The sequence below is a fragment of the Pleurodeles waltl genome, chromosome 4_2 (assembly GCF_031143425.1).
Source record: "Pleurodeles waltl isolate 20211129_DDA chromosome 4_2, aPleWal1.hap1.20221129, whole genome shotgun sequence".
Lineage (NCBI taxonomy): Eukaryota > Metazoa > Chordata > Amphibia > Caudata > Salamandridae > Pleurodeles > Pleurodeles waltl.
This window is the reverse complement of record NC_090443.1, coordinates 966,635,445-966,660,808: the sequence shown is the minus strand read 5'-3', so window position 1 is coordinate 966,660,808 and position 25,364 is coordinate 966,635,445. Positions and strand designations below refer to the sequence as shown.

The 25,364-nt window shown below is 44.8% G+C and overlaps 1 protein-coding gene across 5 annotated transcripts in view; it reads right to left on the bottom strand.

The window, feature by feature from the left end:
• RNF220 (ring finger protein 220) overlaps positions 1-25,364 on the bottom strand; it is a 539,236-nt gene that overhangs the window by 134,776 nt on the left and 379,096 nt on the right. For all 5 annotated transcript variants that reach the window (XM_069232799.1, XM_069232801.1, XM_069232802.1 and 2 more), the window contains one exon: positions 20,210-20,255. In XM_069232799.1, coding sequence (XP_069088900.1) covers positions 20,210-20,255 — 46 coding nt within the window. The remainder of the gene's footprint in view (positions 1-20,209; positions 20,256-25,364) is intronic.

The window sequence follows — 25,364 nt, the reverse complement described above, 5'->3', positions numbered from 1 at the left end:
TCATGAAGAGCAAATAAAAACATATATGTCCTGTACCTTTTAAAAGGATGGCTGTTTGTGGCTGGGACATATGGTGACTGGAACGTGACTGTGACTTTGCTTGAAGCTTCTCTGTATATGTTGAATCTAAAAAAGTGAAACCAAAATCCTCCCAAAGCCATCTGAGCTGTCTGGGGCGACCGACAAAATGAACCCAGCTGCCATGGCTGAAGAATGAACACCAATGAAACGAGAATTAGGAGGAAGCCAACCAATGGTAAGTGATGGATGGGCTTTAAGCCCTTTTGGAGTTTTTATAAGGAATAGATCTCACAGAGACCGCACATGCGCTGTTTCAGGCAAGACCTAAAAATAATTATAACACTTTTTTTTCACATTTAATCATACATGGATTCTAACACAAAGTAATGCTTTTCTTCCACGGCAGCGCATTAAACTAGGGCACTTTTATCGAGTTCGGGTTCGACCCTAACAAGGCCTCCTAAATGCCTTTTCTTTTTACACATTTGTGTGGTTTGACCTCCAAAATGACCGTCCTGAAGGCTTGTCAAACTGCAGCCTTTTTGGCCCCTACTGGGATACTGCTCGAGGCCGGTCGCCTGTCTCTGCTCTTTACTGCTAAAGCCAGTGTTGGCATTGAACTCTGATGCCCCTTCACCCACTCCCCGAATCAGGGCATTTTATCCCTTTTATCATGGAAAGGGTCCCACCTTCCTGTGGGCCCTCCCCCATGATGGAGACAGCTTGGAGCCTGCTGCTTCAGCTTAATGCAGACTGGGAGAATTCACATTCGGCTCTGTTCCTCACACCAGGTGCTCAAGCTGTGCTAGTCTAGTTTGCTTACCCAGTCTTTGGCAGTATTTGTCTTGATGTTGATATATCTGTTTATCAGTGTTTGTGAAGTACATATCTGCCTTTGGAATGCGTTGAGATATAGTCTGGGGGCATTAAGAGTGACATGAAATGGGCCCATCTTTACCCTCAGCTGGGCCGGCTCACTGCTCACTAGTTGCCACCCTGCTTCCGGTCTTCATCACTGCAGATGGAGCTTGCATGAGGCCTCCTGCCTGCCACACCGCTGACTGCCCGTCGGTCTCCTGCCAGTCTTTGGCACTGGAGCCAGTGTCAACATGAAGCTCCTCGCCCTCCTGGACCGCTCACTGCCCACCATCCTCCTGCCAACCATCTTCGTTGCAGCCAGTGCTTCCATTAAGCACTGCCCCCTACTGCACCATTCACTGCTCGTCAACACTTGAACTCCACCAATGCCTTGATTAAGCCAAGAGTGCTCCAGGGAAAGGGTCCCACCTTCCTGTGGGCCCTCCCCCATGATGGAGACAGCTTGGAGCCTGCTGCTTCAGCTTAATGCAGACTGGGAGAATTCACATTCGGCTCTGTTCCTCACACCAGGTGCTCAAGCTGTGCTAGTCTAGTTTGCTTACCCAGTCTTTGGCAGTATTTGTCTTGATGTTGATATATCTGTTTATCAGTGTTTGTGAAGTACATATCTGCCTTTGGAATGCGTTGAGATATAGTCAGGGGGCATTAAGAGTGACATGAAATGGGCCCATCTTTACCCTCAGCTGGGCCGGCTCACTGCTCACTAGTTGCCACCCTGCTTCCGGTCTTCATCACTGCAGATGGAGCTTGCATGAGGCCTCCTGCCTGCCACACCGCTGACTGCCCGTCGGTCTCCTGCCAGTCTTTGGCACTGGAGCCAGTGTCAACATGAAGCTCCTCGCCCTCCTGGACCGCTCACTGCCCACCATCCTCCTGCCAACCATCTTCGTTGCAGCCAGTGCTTCCATTAAGCACTGCCCCCTACTGCACCATTCACTGCTCGTCAACACTTGAACTCCACCAATGCCTTGATTAAGCCAAGAGTGCTCCAGGGAATCCGGTACAAGGGCTTCTTAAAGAATGTGAAACCTTTTGAGGTTAGATGAGCAGTATTCTTTAGTACAAAAGCTATTTTCACAGGCGCACAATTGTCTTAGCAAATATTCAGCTGTACTCAGACAGAAAACAAAATTTATAGTACTCTAGCAGAAACTGGAGACAGACATCTCCTTTCTTTGGCCTTTACGGCCACACTTGCATGATACTTACCTCAAATCCTCATTCAACTCCTTACCATCCAGGGAGGACTTCAAGCGCAATGGCACACCATCCTTGCAGCAGCCCTCGCTGCAATACAGCACACAATCCCTCACACTTCCTACTTAGAATTCGCTACCATAAGTAAAAATATTTCTACGTTCACCTTATAATGGCCCTCACTACCGTTCAAACACACCATCGATCATAAGACCTACAATACACTATTTAGCACACTCCAACAAATACAGCGAAAACCCACAATATTGCCCTGGTCAACTGTAAGCAAGCACTGCCAAAGGCAATAGACCTGGCCTTAATGTGCTAGCCATACAAACAAAGACATGGGCGAATGATGCTTACATGCATAAGTGCATTCAAGCCAGACCTACTGGCTTTGCCAATGCTTGCTGTATTCGGGGGAAGTGTGACTTGGCTCGCTTAACATGCTGGGCGGCTCTTTCCAATAGAAGTGGCTCCACACAATTTAAAAATAGACAGTTTATTAATCTAAACTGCAAGCGTATGTAGAAGAGCTGGAAGACTGACATCTTTGGGATTAGTTTAGCCTGCGTTTCACCAGAGGTCAGCGCCTGCGCTGCGGAGGGATGTGGAATAAATGGGACCACCGTTTCTCCCTGGCCCGCATGCTAAAAACGAATACATAACGTTTAATTTACTGTCCTCCTCCATAGGGCAACCATTTTTCACAGAATAATATCGGATTAGACTTGGAGTGGCCAGAAAAATCCCGTTCTTGGCTTCTTTTCCCTCTGAATAGTGGCTGCCAAGATGCTTGGACTCCCGTCCTCTGCATGCATTGCAACCATTTCTAATTCACGTTCATGCTTTCGAAACTTATTTGATTTTCTTATTTCGTCTTGGTGGTGACGAGATTAGATATTTTCCAATGAAATTCCTATTTGCTCCTTTCTTTTGTTTACTACAGTTATGGAATCGTACATTAGTCAAACGCAGGTAATTGCACACTTGGGCCACCTGACCTTGTAGACAAGGTGTCAGCTATATTCCCTGGAGAGGAAAAGGGGGAAAAAAGGGACACTGTGAATACAATAATGAAGGTTTCTACATGCACTGTGGAGATTCTGCCTGGTTTGACGCTATTTTATGAGCTTTGCTCCTCCGGTACCCAGTGCTTAATTTGTGCTTGTTGTTTCCGGTGCTGAGCACCAGCCCTTATTTTTTAGGGCCGCCGCTTATTCTTCTGCGACCAAAAGACACATATGAGAAAGACAGATAAAGGGAAAAACGAAAAAGTGTCAAAAAGAGATAAAGTTGCAAGAGTGAGCTGAAGGGGCAGGGAGTGGCTTTATATGGATTGAAGAGGCCCGAGATGGCTTCAGGATTACACTGCCTCAGTATTCCGTGTTCCCACATTTAATTGTAGCAGCTGCATGTTTGAGGAGGTCTTTGAGCACCGGCACCTTTTTATTTACAAATTAAGCACTGCCGGTACCCACTAGAACGACGTCCTTTGGCAAGGACTCTTCCATTTAAATTATCAAAATTATTTAGTTGGAGTCATTTGATTCACGGCCTGGCCCCCCACGGTCCATGTGCATTTGTCTAATTGTATATTAGTGCAATTGTATCACAAAGAACAACGCAGCAATCCTGCAAATCCAGAAATATAATTGTCTTGTGAATCAAAAGGGAGGTTGAGGCATATCTTGCCTGGGGGCGCAGTTTCTTAGCATAATGCCATTTACCCAGGTATAATAGCACTCAAGCCTCATTCTTTACAGTTTGAACAGAAAGTTTGCAAGAACCCCAAAAACATTTTACAAAAATGAAAGAAACAGTAGCTTAATTCTTAGAAACAACTTCGGGTTTTGCATATGCTCTGACATTTAACTCAACTGAGTTTTTGTACAGAGATCACTGTCATACTAGTCTGTCTTTGCTCAAATGCCAGCATCAGAAGTACGAGGGCCGAGGGGCTTTGCATCTCAGTACCTATAGCTGCATAAAACAGAGAGGATCAATTTTGTTGGTTTTATATGGTGAATGTTGCCCATTTTTAGGTAGAGAGTTGTAATCTCTGAGAGCTTTTAACCACACCCACAGCCCGCCCATCACTTTCACTCGTTCATGCACTTGACTTTTAAAATTCCTTGTTATCATTGGTAAAGGTTTTATGTTTGTCCGTCTTTGGGGAGGTTTTATTACCGCCTTGGAAACGACCCTGTTACATGGATAATTGCACGTTTGCCAATACGTTTGACTGTGAGCCAACTTATTTTTTCTTCAAGGCTGTCAAGTACTGTGTCAATCTAATGGCACACCTGCAAATTCCATCCTCAGTCAAAAAAGTGCAACACCCTCCAGCATTTCTTTACCAAGAACACCAGCAAAGTCGTATTGCATACTGACAAAACAAAACTGGCTACACTCCACTTCCCTCCCTTGTTGCTGCACCCCAAATTGGACTGTTTTCAACCTCCTTTCTTGCACTAGAAACACCAACATCACGCTCTCACTAAAAGACCACTCCCTGTGAAGGTGACAGTCTACCTTAATCCAACATCCTCAACCTCTACATAGCTAGGATCCCTACTCATCATCAGTTTTCAGCGATAAAGTAATCCAGATCTAGATGTCGAGAACATAACACTCAAGCTGATGAAAACTGATTTCTTCTTGTCAAAAGATTCAAGCAAGCATAACTCAAACATGACTTTTTGACATAAACCTAAGCGTCTCACTGCAAATGCCCAATCACTTAGATTCACCCTCAACACTGACCTCACATACAAAGAACAGATCACCAAGAAGTACCAAGACAGCTTAGCAGCAGATGTTTAAGCTCTTTCTTTCAGCAGCCAATTGCAGAACAACAGTGCAAACCCTGGTCCTCTCCCACCTGGATGGAAGCAATGTACTGCTCAACAAACTACCATACAACCTATACGGCCATCATAAAGCATACCCTAATTGGTGAAACAATTAGAGACACAATGCCACACCAGGAGCCAGGATATTGCCAGTCGGAAGACAAGGAACTGCAAGCAGGGGAAATCCAGAAGACTGCTTTTCTCCATTCATGCGCTGAGGGTCTAAAACAATACCCCCAGCAGCAGCAGAACTGCCCCAACCCTGATCCAAGTCAGAAAACACTGAAGATATGCGTTCTCAATCAACATTACCCTCTTATTCAAAGAACTTTTCAAGTACCTTATTAACAATCTAAATTGTACCCTTGGGCTCCTGCCAGCTGACCTAGTTGTACACTAAGCAACTAGGTCTACACTAAGCAACTATTATACAGGTCAGGCACCCACAGTGTGGTCTTTCCACAGTGATACAAAATGCTTTCAGAGGAGCAGCTGTTTGATTGGCCTCGATTGGCTAGCGAATTTCACGTGCCTCAAACGACTTGCAGTACCACATGGAACGTTATTGAAACATAACCAGGGTCGGCTTTAGGGCGGTGCGACCGGTGTAGCCGCACCTGGCGCTGACGTGAGAGAGGGGGCACTTTGTTTAAAATAACTCTGCTTTAAAGCACATGCTTTAGACTTCCTTGCATGTCTAGCAGTTTCAGGCAACAATGAAATGTCAAGATGACTCTTCTGATTAATGTCCCTGCTGTAGTGACAGGAGTTTTGGCTAGTGGCAGTTTTGTCACATTATAAAGTAGCGCAGGGGGTTAATGTGCCTGCTGCAAAGAGCGTGTACCATGCAGATCACAGAACTGAAACTGAGTGAACTATGAGTAGCACTGTAGAAAAACATTAAATGTATGTCAGAGAGGAGCTAAGGGGAGAATGAGAGGTACTGTTGGAGGGTAATAGTGAGGGGATTCTAGGAGAAGGAGGTCATGGGGGGGCGCCAAAAAGATTGTTGCACCGGGCGCCTCCAGCTCTAAGGTTGGCGCTGAACATGACTGCCCACTCCTAGACTACTTTATTCCTACTTGCTGCTTCATCCTACTTAGATCTCCCAAATCAACGTTCAGTTAGTAAGTTTATGAGTTTTTTAGAAATGAAGAGCAGGTGTCTCCAACGAGTAGCTCGTGAGCTACTATTAGCTCTCGAGCTACCTGTGTGCAGCCCAGCCTACAAAAACTGGAAAGTGCATATTCAAAACAAAAATGCAAACTTGTCTGAGTGATCAGTATCAAAATTCTAATATTCGCAGCTCTGGATGATTTTTATTGAACATAAGTAGTTGTTACTACATAGAAGGTTGAAGACCCCTCATTTTTCATGGAAGCCCGACAATGAATCAGCTCCCTCTAGAAGCACATGTTGTCTATGGAAGGTGGGCAGCCATGAGGAGGTCTGTAGATACCAAGACATGCACCGCTCCAGAGCAGGGATGCTCGCCTCCAGTCACCTGCGGAGCGCCCAATGTACCTAACCTCCCCCCTTTCTAAATCACCCTCTGCTGCTCAGGCCCTCTCCGCGGCGGTTATAAACCCCCAGAAGATGAGTCTCAGCGTTACACCCGGGGCAGACGGAATAAAAAAAAGGTCACCCTCGCTTTTTAAACATGGACCAAAAAGCTGTAAAATGTATTTTGAAAAAAAAAATGCCGGTATTAAATCATGACTTTTCGCCTGGCTCGGCTCATTAAAAGTGGCCTTTTGGAAGGTAAAATTATCATTGTAAGCGATAAGATCTTTAAGAAAATAATTCACTGCTTCTGCAGCCTTTAATATGATAGCCGCCACCGGCTAATTTTTTTCTTAATGGCAACGAGGCCATCAATCTTGGCCGTCACACCTGCCCTCTCTCCCCACTGCCTTCAGACAGCTCCTTCCCGCCTCCTCTTTGCAGGCTCGGCACTCAGTAATTTTGCTGAAATAATTTTTGTCCTAGCCCTTTCTCCGTCTAAGGAAATGTAGCTCCTGCACTTAATCTGTACCCGAACACCCTAACTGCAGGGTAAACACGGCGACGGCGGTACACAACACAGAGCTGCCTGTTGTACACCGACCCATACATCCCCAGAAATATACGTCTACTCAGGAGCCTGCACCACGCAGGAAAGAGCACCACGCGGTACACATGGGTGTACCATGCTCATGCAGGGCACCGTGGTGTACACATGGATGTACTCTCCTCATGCAGCGCACTATGCTGTACACATGGGTGTACTCTCCTTGTGCACAGCACCAAGTGGTACACATTGGTGTACTCTCCTCATGTAGCGCACCATAGTGTACACTCTTCATGTAGAGCACCATGCTGTACTTTACTCGCGCTCAGCACCACGCAGTACATGTGGGTGTACTCTCCTCATGCAGAGCACCATGCTGTACACGTGGGTGTACTCTCTTAATGCAGAGCACCATGCTGTACACATGGGTGTACTCTCCTCATGCACAGCACCACGTGATACACATGGGTGTACATTCTTCATGCAGAGTACCATGGTATACTCTCCTCGTGCTCAGCACCACGCAGTACACGTGGGTGTACTCTCTTCATGCAGAGCACCATAGGGTACACATGAGTGTACTCTACTCAAGCAGCGCACCACAGGGTACACATGGGTGTACTCTCCTCATGCAGAGCACCATGCTGTACACATGGGTGTACTCTCTTCATGCAGGGCGGCATGCAGTACACACGGGTGTACACTCCTCATGCAGAGCATCATGCGGTACATACAGTGTACTCTCCTCAGACAGAGCACCATGGTGTGCTCCCATCAAGCAGAGAGGCATGCTGCATCAGGCCTTGCACCATGTGTTACACATGGATATACTCTCCTCATGCAGGGCAGCATGTGGTACACATTGGGTGTATGCTGCAGAGCAACACGCAGTACACATGGGTGTATGCTCCTCATGCAGGGGACCATGTTGTACACATACATGGCTGTACTCACCTCATGCAGAGCACCATGCTGTACACACAAGTGTACTCTCCCCATGCAGAGAACCATGCTACACTCAGGACTTGCGTCACACAATATAGAGCACCATGCTGTACAAATAAACATCCCCTCTCCCAGACATCATAATGACGAATACATGGGAATACACCAGTCACATGGGCATGCATCTCCTCAGAGAGATAATTACTCTATAAACAGTACCCTGCGTTACATATTATTGGGCACCGTGACGTATGTGCAGCTCTACATCCATTCATATGGAGCACAATGATGTACACATGCCCATAACGCCCCCTCAGAGAGAGCACCAAGCATAACACAGGACACAGTACTGTACAATGGGGCATATACATCCTGACATAGAGTAAAGTACTCATACATCCCCTCACAGGGAGGCCATGCTGTACACATGGACATACAATCACTTGCATAGAACACCATACTGTATGGTCAGAACACTTGCCTATAAACATGGCAATACACCCCCTCAAAGAGATCACATTACCATAGAGCACAGTACTGTACAATTGGCCACACGCCTCTTCACACAAAGTATAAAATACCACACCATGCATAGGGTGAGTGACTACCACCTCAAGGAATAATCACAACCCTTATCAAGGTCAAGAATCACAGGCACTAAATTAACCTGAGCTAATCCGCCTGTTAGCTATGACACAGAGAATCTGGGCTTAACATAGGGCAGTGTGAAAGTATTTATGCAGTACCAAAACAATAATAAAGTAAAAAGGCACAATAATAAAAGTCCCAAACCGAATTAGAAAACTAGAGTACAACTTAATACAAAACATGACACTGAAATAACAAAAATCCAAAACGGGGAACCGGAGATACACATTTTTTAACTTTTAAGTAGAAATCGCACCAAAAAGCGAAAAGCACCAATGCTAAATCAATGGCTATAGTAGGCCAGTATCTAGGTGCAATTTGCAGCTGACAGTGATGGAACGCAGGTTGGATACACCAACTAGGTTTATCCTTGTTACAGATTTTACATTATGACTTAGGGGGTCATTCCTACCCTGGCGGTCCGAGACCGCCAGGGTAGGGGACCGCGGATGCACCGCCAACAGGCTGGCGGTGCATCCAGGCCCATTCTGACCGCGGCGGTAAAGCCGCGGTCAGAAAAGGGAAACCGGCGGTTTCCCGCCGGTTTTCCCCTGGGCTGCAGAATCCTCCATGGCGGCGCTGCAGGCAGCGCCGCCATGGGGATTCTGACCCCCTTCCCGCCAGCCTGGTTCTGGCGGTTTTGACCGCCAGAACCAGGCTGGCGGGAACGGGTGTCGTGGGGCCCCTGGGGGCCCCACATTGATTTCCAGTGTCTGCATAGCAGACACTGGAAATCGCGACGGGTGCAACTGCACCCGTCGCACAAAAGCAACTCCGCCGGCTCCATTCGGAGCCGGCTTCATCGTTGCTGTGGCTTTCCCGCTGGGCGGGCGGGCGGCCTTTTGGTGGTCGCCCGCCCGCCCAGCGGGAAAGCCAGAATGACCGCCGCGGTCTTTTGACCGCAGTACGGTCTTCTGGCGGTTCCCGCTAGGAATCACCCCCTTAGTCTTTTAAGTCTCAATCCACTACAAGGGTGCACTTCTAAGCCCCCCAAGACCTTGGGGGAGGCACTTAGATGCTCACAGTATGTCAGGCAGGGTGCAACTGCAGGGTCCAGTCAAGGTCCAGTTGCCACTGGTCAGCTGGGTGCTTCAAGGGAAGGATCTCTTGTAGCTTGTTTTGTGCCTGTAGCTTGAACAGGAGGTCAACCTTATAACCCTTGGAGTCCACTTCTTTGTCCTGGATACAAGAGCAGTTCCAGTCCCTCATGGCTCCTCTCAGGTCACAGATAGCAGGTCCAGCCTTCTTCTGATCTTTTAGAGGTACATAAAGTGTTCTGAAGTGGGTGTCTGACATTTATGCCTGCCGCTAGCTAGTGGGTGGGAATGACTACTGGGTATTCCCTAATCAATGAGGTAAAGGTTCCAGGGGCCAACCCTACCCTGTTTGGGTGTTTTCAAGATTGTAAAAGTCTTCAGTCACATTAAACTTGGGTTCTGAGAGCTGAGTGTATGTGGGGAGTATAATATGGAGATCCTAGTGTCCTGCCACATATAACACTAAAATCCAGGCATCAATTATATCTACAATAAAGCCAGAGACAGAAATCCAGTAGGACAAAAGCAAAGTCCTTTGGCAACCAGGCAGTGGATCTACCCTGTATAAGACAAAACAAAAAATGGGGGCTGATGCTCAATGTTGTCACATCCGCATTCAGATGTCTGACAAGTAGATTCAAGTTCAATATAGTTGTTGTGGGTGCCAACCTGGTAAGACACCCAGCCACCACGGGTCTAGGTGCACTGATCAAAATAAATCAATCTGTGCTCGAGCAAAATCAAAGAATACCAGGGCACACCATAAGCAGTCCGAGAGTTAATTCCAAAGTGGAAAGAAGAGTCCAAAGTCCAAACAGTGTATAGAGGTTGATGAGAATTGTATTCCTTGTAGATTAAGTATAGTCTGCAAACAGCCAACACGTGTTTCGTCACATGGACTTTTCAAGGCAGGAATTTTAATGTGGGTAGTTCATATGAAGAGATCTGGATTGTTTCAGAGAAGCCAAAATATTTCATGTGGTCAATCTGGAAAAATATGTACCATGAACTGAGGTAGTTGTGGCAATTAAGTTCCGAACATAGGAGTCTCTGATATCATAAATGTGATATCAAATAGAGAACAGGGCAATGATACGCCTAAAATGAACTTAAAAGTCGGTCCACGAGACAGGAATGTTGGAATGGAAGTGGATCCACCCTGTTCTCAACCCTTTCAAGTGTGCCTCAAGGGTCCTAGGTAAACCCAGAGGCAGAAGCCTGGTAAGACAAAATCAGAGTCCTTCTGGGACAGACAGTGGATCCACAAGAATGGTCTTCGCATGCTGTTCTTGCCCTTTCCAAGTGTGCCCCAAGTACTATATGTGAACCCATCAGACCTATCTTGAAGGATTAAACACAGTAGTGTCAAAAAAGAAGCCCAACGCCCTCATCCTGCATATTCTGTGGGGTTCAGAGGACTTATGTCCGCCATTTAATCTCAGTCTTTAGTTTGCTCCCAGGAGGCATTTCACACCTATTCAAGGCTAATTACTGAGTGGGAGAAGTTGGAAAACCAATACAAATTAGCCTCCAGGAACATCATGCAGGGAAAAGGTAACTTTCTAAAAGTTGTTTTTCATTCATATTTCTTAAAACTGTGACTTCACCATTGAATTGGATTTATAGTAACTATGAAAAATAATTGTTTAATTCTTTTTCTAGTTGGTCCCATCCCTGCGATACAGTATTAGTATGTTAATCTCTACTCTGGTTTTCTACATAGCAGAGATAAACCTGCTACACTGAAAACAGTCTCTATTTTTAAATACCATGCACCAGCCCATTTGGGGTAACATCGAGGTGACTTAATATTTAAAGGGGAAATTTTAGCCTGTCAAAAGGGTTTATTTCAACAGGTTAAATTGCTGGTTTTACACTGCTACAGTCAGGCTTCAATGGTAGGCCTGAAGCCATGTTTGCAATGCCAATATAGTGGATGGCACAATAGGTGCTGCAGTCCATTAGTCGCATTTAACTTCCAGGCCGCGGGTACATTTTGTACCACGTACAACAGACTTACAGGCAAGAAAATATGTCAATTAGGATTATGCCAATTTTAACATGTTTAAAGAGCAGCAAAGGCACTTTACTAATGGATAGCAAGTGTGAAGTGTACAGAGTTCTGAAGCCAGCAAAGAAATATAGGTTCCAGCATGAGACAACAAATATGGGTTGATCACATAGAAAAGGTGGATTTCCTACACTCACTGTCACATACAGTGCCATGCTGTACTACACATGGCCATCACCCTTCACATAGAGCACCATGCTGGACAGATAGCCATACACTGCCTCACACTGAGCAGAGTGCTGAATGGATCACTGTCCACCCCCTCACATTGCACTCTCCATGGAGAGCAGCATAAAAAATGGTACAGATCCAGTAACACATCACATCTGTTCTGTTATCAGATGTAGGCTGTGCAAGCAGATCTCTTATCATAGAACAATACTGCTATAACAGTGATAGGCTGGATATGATCATTCTGTGGTGCAGGAATTTAGGAGAATCAGGGAGAAATATCTGTTTTGTGTTATTTACAATTACAAGACTGGAGGTGGGAAGGTCTTTCAGATCTAAGTAGAGGAGGGCCAGGTATATATGCCTTTCAGTTAGTGTCAGATCGCTACTTAGAGGAACTATTAACATGAGGCGCGATGGGGACGGGGAATATGATGCAGATCTGCTTATCAGCATAACTCTGGCTATACTTTACCAGAGTTGATATTTTTCCCTCGGATAAAGGGGTCATTGAAAGTCCCACAGTGGAGAAAAGCACGTTAGCCACATAATTGTCCTTTCAAAAATCTTTTTTAGATAACAAAATATTAAAAAATAGGAAAAAAAAGCTCCTCTGATTTTTGGTACAAAAAATGATGAAGTAGCTATAGCCCTGAAATATCAGGTTGGATCAGGCTATCGCAGAGGTCCCTAATAGAACATAAGATTTGGTGTGTTGACTCCTGCTGTGAGTAGGCATGCAACACCCATTAGACTGAAAGACTGTGCAAAGCAGAATCCCAGTGTAGTGTAGAATTCCACCCCGCACCATTATAAGAGGTCCAGTGTTCCTTCCCCCAGACTTACTGAGTGTGGGAACAATACAATAACCTTTTTTACCGACCAGAAAATCCAGCAGGTAAAATCACTGTGAGAAAAGGCTGCATAGTAACCCAGGCTTCTTCCATTATTCCTGCCCAAACATCAGACAAGGCATGGGGAGCATTATTTGCTAGCCCCCCCGCCACTGCCAGGCGAAATTCTTCACTCTTTCCTCCTGCCTCCATCCCCACCTTACAACAGCCGCCTGTATACTTTTACCATGGCCCATGCACACTTTTACCATCTCCTCGAAACAGATTGTAAAAGTGTGTTTTAAATCCCATAGAAAAGGAAATTCCACGCAGAATACAGCCAGTTGTATCCGGATCGGCACAGTAAGTCCCCGTTCCGTGAGGTTTATCTCATAATTGCACGGTACTGGTGGACTATTAGTTCACAGTACTTGGTAACCATGAAACCTGTAATGTGGGCCATCGTGGGCTACTTAAAGTGCCTGGGGATAGATCAATAGGGATAAAAGGCCTAGTTAGCACATCCCATCACATCAACAAACACACAGGAGGGTATTTCCCACTCTTTAACTTCAACATAAGAGAGAAAATGCAAGTTTCCATCAGAATGGATCTTGAAGAAAACATTTTTATTCTGTGCCTCTGAGAAGCTTGTGTTATTAAAGCTACCATCATCATCATCATGTATGAACCGATCTATGGCAATACTTGTTACATTGGCCTTTCTGAGTCAGCTATTTACAAGCTTCAAGGTGTTCAGAATATGGCACCTAGGCTTGTCATGATTTTTCAGGAAACTTGATAGGATCTCAGAGCCTCACTGTAGGCTGCACTGGTCGCCAGTTACTAGAAGAATTAATTATATGGCACTCTACTTGGTCCACAGAGCCAATATGAAACGGACACCATGATGCTTATGTATTTGCTTCCAAGTTTAAGCGATCACTTCATTTCGGCTCTTCCCTTCTGCTATCATCCTCCCAGTTTAAAAAAGACTTGATGGGTTGGTAGAGAGGGATGTTCCTTTTCTTTTGTTGATTCTTCTATTGAAAATGAGCGCAGCCTTGGCCTGTGCAAAATAGAGGACCTATTTTATTTTTAAGAAGGCTGTTAAACGCCATCTATTTAATTGATTATTTTCATGTATTTTCTGTTGTTAGTTAAAGTGCCAAGATGCCTTTGGGCTTTTGTTGTAACAACTCACATCAACTCATATCTTGCATGCATAGGTTTTCAGTATATTTAGTTGGTGCCCTCAAGCATTAAACACAGGGCTACCACAACTTTTATATGATGATAAGGAGAAATGACGGGTTGTAGCTCTTGTCCTTTGGAGAAGGATCACTGTCACTTGACAGATAGCTCAGGAGACTGACGCCTGAGCTCCGGGTAGTCTGAGAGATAACTCAGCTATGTGAGGCCTGAACATAAAATTAATGTCTCACCAGAGGCATGCCTCTACTACCCAAAGCAAACCTCTCTATGATCCGTTTCTGAGTGTGCATTGTAAGACAGATGTAGAATTTGCTTTAACTTATACCTTGATTTTTCCTGGGATGTTGTCTACTCAAAGGCAGTACACCAGCACTCGCCTTGTGTTAGCTTTGCATCGCTGTGCCCTGCCTCTTCAAGCTAGTTTAGCAGCACAATGCTTGTGAAACATTATTCTGCTGCCTAAGCCACGGTCTGCCAAAAACAGATTCTCATATTGTGTATAATAGGTTATCAATACAAAAAGATTGCACAATGAAACACTACTTTGTGCACTATGTGTTCCAGTGTTTCAGTGACAAACTAGTAACCAAGTTGTCTGTGTTGTGTCTCTCTTGTGGCCCATTCAAGGATGTTTATTTACATAGCCCAGTCTAATTGTTAAAATGAGTACAGACATTTAGAAACAATCACTGTAGAGCATATGCTCATTTTTCTCAAAGGAAGATTGGAGATACTGGTAACAGATGTCACATTTATTAATGCACATTGCCCCTGCAGGTTTTAACACAAAATAGATTTTTTAGTGAATTTCAGATGTTATGTGCTAGGGCTTCAGAACAACGTTGATTGCATGTTTGTTGTTATTATAACCTATGCCAGTGGTTCCCAACCTGTGGTCCGGGGACTCATGGGGGTCCGCAAAGCCTCAGGGGGTCCGCGACTGCTTTGGAAATTGAATAATATTAACAGATTAGATCCCCAGCTTTCAATAATGACTCTGTGGGCGGTCCCCAGAATCCAATAATGATTCAGTGGGAGTCCCTGGGTTCCAGTAATGATAAAGTGGGGGTCCTCAGAAGTCAAAAGGGTGGGAACCACTGACCTATGCCATTAAGATGCACTATTTGCGTTTCTGCTGAGGTGACCTCTTTGCAGGCCATTGCCCATCCATCACACATTCTATGTGTTCTGGAGGGTGAAGGAATACTTGTGTCCTTTGCATGCTAGAGCACCATTCGTTGTAAAGTTCTTTCAAAGCTAGTTTTTTCAGGCCTAGTAGCTTCACACATGTCTATAATTCAGTCACCTGCAATGTCACAGTTAGCCTGTGGCCACATTCTCTTTCTAACACTCACAGCCTGTGGCCCTATTCTTTGTGATGTCACACTTTGCCTGCACTTTCATCCTCTGTGATGTCACACGTGTCCTTTCGCCTGGCATTCCGTCATGTTGCACAGGGCCTATCACACTATGACTGCATCCTCATCCTCTGTGAAGTCATACTTGTCCTGTAGCCTCCTCCTCTGTGATGTCACACTTGTCCTGTCGCCTGGCATTCCTAAATGTTGCACATGGCCTGTCACACTATGACTGCAGCCTCGTCCTCTGTGATGTCATACTTGGCCTATAGCCTTGTCCTCTGTGATATCATACTTGTTCTGTCGCCTGGCATTCCTACATGTTGCACATGGCCTGTCATACTATGACTGCAGCCTCGTCCTCTGCGATGACATACTTGGCCTTTAGCCTTGTCCTCTGTGATGTCATACTTGGCCTATAGCCTCACCCTGTGTGATGTCATACTTGTCCTGTCACCTGGCATTCCGTCATTTTGCACACTGCCTGTCACACTATGACTGCAGCCTCATCTTCTGTGATGTCATACTTGGCCTATAGTTCCGTCGTCTGAGATGTCATACTTGGCCTATATCCCCGTCCTCTGTGGTGTCATACATGGCCTATAGCCCCGTCCTCTGTGATGTCATACTGGATCTGTCACCTGGCATTCCATCATGTTGCGCATGGCCTGTCGCACTATGACTGCAGCCTCGTCCCCTTTGACGTCATACTTGGACTACAGCTCAGCAGTCAGTGACGCCAGACTCTGCCTGGTATTCTCTGGTATCAGACACTGCGGTTCTTCATCTTCTCATATGTCACAACTCCTCGGTAGTTTGACACAAACTGATATCGCAGTTACAGACACATTACCCGAGAGTAGACATACATAGTCTAAAGTGAAGGCAATACGTTAAGGGGCAGAATAGCAAACCCACAGCAGGCGTTGCCATAAGTTCTGAAGCCCAGTCCGCTGAGAACGGCCAGCCCCAGACTACAGCTTCCACCTAGAGTCAGGATCTCAGCCACACACCAGAGCCGATCTCTTTAAACAATCCATCACGCCGCTGACAGCAGAACAAATAACTCGGCTTTTATATATATCTACAGCCCCTCTTTATCGCAGCCAAAAGTGTTTCCTGGCTGACATGTGCGGCTTTAACTCTGCTGTCTAAATAGGTACTTATCGCGGGGCGTCGAGGTGATGCCTTGACGTGCTTTCTGCCTGCGCGGCGGGGAGCAGTCGACGACTGCCTAATAGCTGTTATCATGGCAGAACTGTAACCTGAAAGCAGTGAGTGATACCGGCCCTCCAGCGGGGACTTGGCGAAGGGGCTGGGTGGAGGGGCGGGTTGGGGGAGTGTTACTTCTGTGGTCCGTTCTGTCCACGACCGAGCTAAAGACTCCTGGAATGGATTTCATGTGATGAGACTTCAAGGCGCGGTGACCAGGGAGGGGTGGAAACCTGCGCTAATGGGGGCCTGTTTGTGGCAATACTGCCGGGGAGTTAAGAGGACAATAGTGGCGCGTAAAAGCGCATTAAACCAGATGCGTAAACAGGGCATGGGTAGGGTATCACCGTGAACCCAACACTTTGCCCAAATCATATTCAATTGTTTCTTGGCGCTTCAATAATCTGTGTTATCATTCTTCAAGTGAATACTGCCCAGTTTACCAACCGTACAAGGACGGAAGGCTGAGTTGACCCTGCCTAGTCGACTGTACGCCAGGATTTGCCCAGTGACTTGACGAGGCCTCTCACCAGCTCGAGGGCCCTGGATGGCCTCTTGTGAAGAGGCCGCTGCGTGGGGGCGACACTGCTATCGGCGGGCTGGAGCGCTTCTTCAACACACCGAGATGCAAGCACTGGCCACACGGTGCCAGTCTTTCATAATGTGCAGTGCACACACTCGTCCTGAAAGGATCCTCTAGGGGGAGAGGATTTCAATCTACTGGGATTTGCGCTGCAGGCAACTAAGATGAGCCCCGGCCTCGACTTCCAAGGAGCTCATATTCTGAAGCACTGGAAAGTCTTCTTATAACACCGAAGCTGTCTCCTTTGCTAGCCCTTCCATGAAACCCTTACTTCGAAGCTTGCCGTCTCTGATGAAAGGTGCCTAACTTCGAGTGGCTGTCGCCTTCCTCCACCCAAGTGAAAGAGGCAAAGTCTATCACTTGATTGTTGTGTCTTTGAGAGGAAGCCGGAGGACGCCTTCCAGTCTTGCTCTTATGGAATAGGCTCAGAAATCTCATGTACCGGACCCACGAAGTCTCTGCTTTCTGCACCCCCGAGACACCGCGAGTCCCTCTCTGGCCCTTGAACATTCGAGGGTAAGGCTCCTATTCTTGATGTTAGCGGTTGAGCATCAGGAAACAAGTTATTACCCACACAGTTAATGAGCGGGTATGCCCCTCAAATAGAAGTACCTATTGCGGGCCTCACAGACAAGTGTTGGCTTCCGTGATCATGAGCTCCTATGGTTGTAGAGGTCAGGTTCTGAGATGACAGTGTCTTGCTAAGGGCGCTGAATGGTGATTTCTGCAATGTCTGGGGTCTAAAAGAGGCCTGCCTTGACCATGGTTACAAGGCTGCTTGCCACCATTGGAACTTAGACAGAGGGGCTTTGTCCCTGCCACAGGAGAGAGGTTGGCATGGCAGTAGGGTGGCACCACCCACAAACACAGTCTTAATGCATAGCATTGGGCTGTCCTGAATGGGTAGATAGGCTCAGGACTCTGCTTCCAGGGAACATTCTTTCTCTGCAATAACCGGCTGCGTGCTTTTGCACCACACTGATTTTCCTACCATAAACATTTCTAGATGGTGTTGCTATAATTGGGTCTTAGGTATTTTATTCTGCTCAGTCAGTTGAAATGGCAGCTACCTGACCAAGTCTTTGGTTTGTATCCAGTTTCATGTTCTTCTGAGATAGATATCCATACCCTAAATCACGAAGACAACGTAAAGGTGCCACTTACACACAAAGTGATTACCTGTGCCACTAGCCTTTCCTCGCATTCTTTCAGACTAGAAGGAATACCCTATATGGACACCCAGAGGAAGGGGAGACGGCTGGTTACCATGAATTCAGCACCATATTCAGTAGAACATACCTATCCTGATCACACTGAGTTGCACCCCTCTTGTTCTAACGAGCTGGAAGTCTTTGTATATAAAACCTCTTGGACTTCGGGTATTTCAGGACAGCCACGGCCTGTCCTTTGGGGCTGAGGGACCACCCCCCACCTTTTGCCCCTAAAGAAGTGTGTTTGTCAGGCTGAGCAAAGGTCAGCCTGAACGACACTCTTCATTTTCAAGTCAGCAGCCAGGAGCCAGACATGTGCTATTTGTGCAGGCTACCGGCTGCCTGAGCAGAACTTTGCTGGGCTGAAGAAGTTACATCCCTGTGGGCGTGACCTCTTCAGCCTAGCAAAGGTGCCTTGAGGCCCTTCCCCCCCTCATGACAAGAGGGAATGTCCCCAATTGCTTCAGACCTGGGCGCTTCAGTTCTAAGCCCTGAAGCGTCCAGGGCCGAATGTCAATCAGTAACACCTTGTCAAAGAGTGGGGTGGGCTCAGCAGTCTCACTGACCTCATCCCACTCTGTGAAGAGTTGAAACTGTTGCCTTTCCTTATTGGCTGACCTCAGGTTAGCCAGTGAGGGAAGGCAGCAGTCCCAACGCTCCTGGGACCTCCGAGGCAGAGCTGAAGGTAAGTGTGTGTGTTTTTTTCAAATGAATGTTTGGTGCATGCATATGTTGCTTGAATATTTGATAATGAGTGTTTTGAATGGATGTGTGTGCACGCATGTGTGAATGAATGAGTGTGTGTGCATGTGTGCCTGTGTCCCTCCCCGCCCCGCCTCCTAAATTTACCAGCCGCCACTGGTTCAGGAGAAGTCTGTGTGCATTTCCTTCACAGTGGCCCCCAACACTGGATCACTGACAGAATATCGGAACCAGAAATATAGTGTAGGCATAATATGCCAAAATGTCAAGGCCCAAAATAGAGAAGGTATGTGCAAATAAGTAAGTATAGATTTACTATTCTTAACTCCACATCTACGTATTTTGAAGAGAAACACATCATCAAGGTACATATACATGGAGTTGGATATAGCAAAAATGTGCTTACCTATATAAATTTACCTTCACAATATTGTTGTCCTCAATATGCTTGACACAATATTTTGTCCCAAAATATTTCTGTATCTGATAGTCTGTCTAAACACTCCTGCACAGGCCCAGGTGAGCTAGGGCCACTGTTCATCTCCCTCCGAATCACTGGGCTTTGTTCTGTAAGTATCAGTAGTGTCAGGACAGTGAAAGAGCAGTAGTGGGAGCGAGGTGAACATGATACTGCAGTGGTTCAGAAGTGATTCTTAAGGGGCAAGTTGCCCCTGTGTTAACGTGAAGATGGCAGTGTGTATGCCTCTTAGGAGTGTGTGCATAGAAGCATATGTGTGCTTGTGTTCATGTGTGGGTGCTTCAGACTATGAGTTTGAGGGCATGTTCTCCATGTGTACAAATGTGCATATGTACTTTTGTGTAGTTGTATGTGTGGCATCGGGACATTTGTGTGGGGTTGCCTGTTGTTCTCTGTGTGTCTGCATCAAAGTATTTGTCCCTGCATGTGAGTAGGCATGGCTTTGCATGTAGGTCTGTGTACTTGTGTCTGTCTTGCCTCATGTGGTTGTCCTAAGCATGCTTGTCTACTCATTTTCTGTGAGGGCACTGGTGAGTCTGTGTATCTGAGCGCAGGAGAATAGGTGTGTGTCCGAGATGGACATGCTTCTGTGTGTACACATGTCTGCGTGAATGAGCTTGTGTGTGAGTTGTATATGTGTACATACACGCATGTGTGAGTGCCCAAGTGTTTGTTTGTCTGTGGGGCGTGTATCAGCACATGTGCATGTGTGTATGATGTGCTGTGGTACAGTCGCTCCTTACCTTGGGCGTGCTGGGCATCATCACCTCCTTCAGCATGGAATTCTTACTGCCAACAGAGAAGGGGACAGAAAAGAAGGAGTCAGTTTATACCTGAGGGTTTCCTGTTGAAGGACTGTACCCTGTACTTCCCTCACCCATTCCTGTTCGACATCCTTCAACTGCTGTAGGAGTATGACACATTTACCACTCACCATCCTTACTGTGAACATGCTCTGGAGCTGATTCGGTGTCTAAACAAAAGGGACAGACTACATGAAAGGAGATACCTATGTCACTACCTTATGATATCTAGATTTGTATTTTCGGTTATGTCACTTATGTCAGCTATTTTGCTGGCGTAGTGACACCAGTGCCCTCCCTGCTGATCTGCAATATTTGGGATGAAGTATATCCAAAGAAACATGTTGGTGGCATTCCAACTCACTGATGAGTTCTGTGCACATATAGCAGCACCAATGATATCCCAAAGGCTTCGATAAGGTCACAAAATTAAGATGTGACATTCCAATAACCTCACTCTGTATATATTAGGAATATTTTATTCTTTACAATGATCTCAGAAAAATATCGAAGAACGATGCAATTTAAGTAATCGAAAATACGTATGACAAGTAGAGAATGTTATAAGGGGACATTTTCTAATAAATGAGATCTGAAGTATTGAGCATGTTTTTTTAAGTTGTTGGGGATTTTAAATTCTGCTTTCTGTGAATATGAATATGACCATAGAAGTAAAATTCATTTTTCACTTTCACTCTAAATGTCTCGGAAATTCGCCCATAATTTAAGGAAATTAGAAGTCATGAAGAACATTTCAAGGCTTGGAAGCCCATTTCTTAGGGAATATTCTAGAGAATTGCCAAGAACATCCAGTAGAACCATTTCAACAAGAGTTCTGTTTAATGTTTTACAATAAATACGATGTAAATTTCAGTAGAATGGTCTAAAACGTGTTTCAATTCCTACAAATTATATACAGAATATGGTCATTTCAGATTATACAGACATTTCCCAAGTCATTCCCATGCAACTTTCTATGTAAACTTCCATTGGCAATTGCATTGACATTTGAAGAAAAAAGTGGTCCCGATTCATGTGCTTTTCAGCAGAATTTCTAAATTGTTATTGAAATGAAACAACATTTTCACAAACAAAGGGATTTCATTCCATGGGCGTTTCTGTAAATTTAGAAATTGCCATACATTTACTGCAGAAGTTTCAGGAAAACCTTTCAAAGAATGGTAATTTTATAGTAATTCTCCAAAACAGTAAAAAATATGTTTTTACAGCTACCAAAATGTTTATAGAAAGGAAAATAAAATGTTATTAATGTGTACGATTTCCATTATGCTTTCTGAAATAAGAAGCATGCAGAAATAATACCACTTATAAATTGTACCAATCTGATATTAATCCATTGAGGAGGAATAAGGGTGTTATGTAACTATATATCATAGACAGTCAGTCAGCAATATACATATGGTCAAGAATATTGCATGCCACACAACTCAACAGTGACTAACAATACCCCGAATCCACATGGTTAGGATATTTTACCCAACATATTGCAGATCAACAATGAAAGCCTTGCTAAGCCCCTGAAGAAGGGAGAGTAGATGTCTCCTCCAAAAACGAAGCACCACAATAGAGTGACCAAGGTAACACAATATTATAAGGGGTAAAACGGAGAAGAAAAGTTAAAAAAATAATTGACAAACAGTTAAAAATCTAGTCACAATGTGTCAAATTAGTTCATTATTTTTCTATCTGGTGCTATTATCCACACAATTCAAAAGCATCAAATCAATAAACTAATTTCTCTCACGTTTAAGTAGGTACGTATGTATGTATGTATGTATGTATGTGCTCTGGGGGATGCATTTGTGCTGTGTGTTTTGTAAAAATGAACAGACTTACTAGTACCCCAAAAGTGAAAGAAGACAGGGAGGCTTTGGGGTATTGTCTGTTACCAATACCCTAAGTTATGCCGTGGATGAGCAATGCTGTGTTCCAATGACTACTGTGATGTGACAGACAGAGAATGATGACCTTTAAACTGTTTCCAAAACGTCGTTAACTTCTCAAGTTTGACTGTTTGCTATTAGTACTCACACATAATTGGTTGCATTACACTTACAAGGCTGCCACAAGCAATGTATTACATAGACCCCGAAATAGCCCAAACCACAACAAGGCATAATCCTCAACAGAAGGTCTCTTTGCCCCAACATAGAGCCATCTGGCTCCTAAAAATTTCACATCTCGCCAAAAAACTTGATCTCAGCCGCATAAAGGTACTCACATAGCCCCCAAAAGATTAGCCCATGAGAGGTCGTTGGGTAACAAACAACATATGCCCACAAATAGATCTAAATGGGCCCTTTCAAAGCCTCCAACCGACCCTCGCATAGCTCACAACAGACTCTCAGACAGCTAACAAGAGCACCTTGGAACACTGTCCGATAGTCCATGATATAGCTGCACAAGGCTCTGAACAGCTATTTGCTTAGTCCTACCTGACTCTCACAAGCCCACCAACATGCTGTTCGAACGCCCAAGCACAGCTTCATACGGCTCCAGCAGATGATCACTTAGCCTAAAAGAATGTCATAAATCTCTCCAGAGGGCTCAAGAGCTCACCTTATGTCATTAAAGATATTTTCAGGCAGCCCATCAAAAGACAGCCATGGAACTGCCAACAAACCACAACAGCACACCTGCAAACACATCCTAAACAACTCCAAACAGACTGTTACATAGCCACTAAAACCATTCCAGTGTTCCCTGCAGATCCCCAGAGAACCCTAACAGCAAGGCACATATATAATTTGATAAATCCTCACAAAGCCCCAACAGACCTTTGTAAGATCTTGATAACCTCACACAGCTATACAAGTCACTCACACAGCCCACAAAATACAATATGTCCGAAAATATTACCTCATAACACTAACAGACATACACCCCTACATGAGTCTCACAAAGCCTCAACATTAGCACACAGCCCCAAAAGACTCTTGACTCTTTCATAGTGTCAGCTGACATTGCCAGATGCCCACAAACATTGACACAGCCAAAACCGATCTTATTTTATCCCCAATATTCACACACCCAAAAATGTCCACAGCCATAACAGACACAAGGGCCGGAATTAAAAGCATATGTCTGGGGTCAGAAAATATAAAAAGAGTATAAAAAGAGGGTTTATACTTTCTGACCGTAGACGTATAAACCACCACTTTGCAGACTACTTTCCAGGCTGAAATGAAAGCTCTTCTCTTCCATAGATGTTTTTAATTCCAGCCCCTTTTCACCTGATTACTCCTTGGCTGGCTTTTTCCTGGGCTCCATACACGAGGCACTTCGAAAAACTCTCTAGTGCTCTCTGATGTCGTGTACCATCCCTTCTCACATGCCCTATCAGTGTAAGGTCTTCTGTCTTATGACAGATGACTCCCTTACTCCACACCGGTGGATCTTTGTTACCTGTCTAATTTATCTTACATTAACAGCCTTTGCCCCTTACCTCTCCTGAGACTACTGAGGAATTCAGGCTGGCCAACGCGATGCACTGTGTCATGTCGTACATGCTATCCCTTAACTTTTCCAATATTGTTTCTCATTTAATGAGACTGTGTTTAGCTCGTCTTGTCTTGGATGTGGTTGGCTGACTCGCTCAAGTTACTCATTGTTTTCACCCTCATTTTTGGCTGTCTCAATTGCTTTTTAGCTATCATATATGTTTGCATTTAACTCAGCAATTTTATGTAAAGCTTGCATAGCATATTTATTTGTACCTTGCACTTTGTATGCAGAGCGCTCTAACGCTGTTGGGTAACGTGTGTGCTGATAACTGCATAAAAAAATAAATACATTAACAAACAAGCTATCGGGGCCTGGATAGCCCATTCATATTTTCATATTTATTGTTTTATATTAATGGTATTCTAAAGCCCCGTTTTTGTTTTAATAAAAATTATTTTCACTGTGCTTTCTTTCTGATATATACATCACGCCTCTTCATCCTCTTCATCCATTGGTCTGTTCAGCTGTCAGTCACCAAAGCATGGGGAAATGGACCGGCTACTGCAGCCACCGGTTCTCTTGTACTGTGAATGATACCACTTTGCCCGTCAAATACGCACATTTCTTAGTGTTCTTTGTCCATTTTTATTTTATTGTTTTATTTACTCTTGTGTGTTTAGTACCGATAGCACCCAACCTTTTCTCCAATAACAATTATATTTTCGTGTGCTGTGCTTTAAAACTGAAAAGGATTTCTATAGTTGTAAGTATATCTTCCTGCTGTTCAATTAGAATTCTATGTATTTTTATTTTAAACACATGGCCCCCACATTTACGCAGTAGCTTGTTTATTTCTCCAGGATTCGTTTGCTTGCAATAAAAAATACAAATAAAATGAGCACATATGTGTGTGTGTGTGTAAATGTTTCAGGTGTAGATGTATTTTTTTTTATTACAGGGGCTGTCTAGAGGGCGGACCTAAAAGGCATTTTATTTTCAAGGATGCATTCTTTACGGTAAGTAATTAAGTAGAAGGCCCTGATGAAAGTGATTATGGATTTATTTGTATTCAGCATTTTACGAAATAGTTATTTAGGTACTCTTCATTTCAAGTGAGACCATGGGGGGCAGAATTATTACCTCGTTGTCTGATGTCTCTAAAGTTCATACCAAGCAGTCTGGTCTACATTACAGAACTTGCTATGCAAATTGTAGGGCGCCCAGTCACCTCGGACAGAGCACTGTGGGCAGAACCGAGACATCTATTAAACAAAAAACACACACTAAACAAAATTGATAGGAAAAGGAAACATCTGTATAATTGCATCTTTTCTGTCTCCCTGCGTCAGGCAGAAACTCTGCCGCCAATGACGATTGATGTGAAAAAGAATTTGTTAATTTGCCCACTATTCTGTCAAACTCTCTGAAATGTAATGTACACACACATCCCCCGGGCCTCGCAGATGCTACAGATTTAATAAGGCCTCCCCCTTTCCGCCTTCTAAAAGCCCTACATATATTTGAAACAACTGCATATTAAAGTCCAACATCCCAAACCGGACGGCAGCGTAATTTTTCGGCTTATTAAAGTAATCTTTCTCATGTAGATTCCCGGGCTAACACGCAGCAA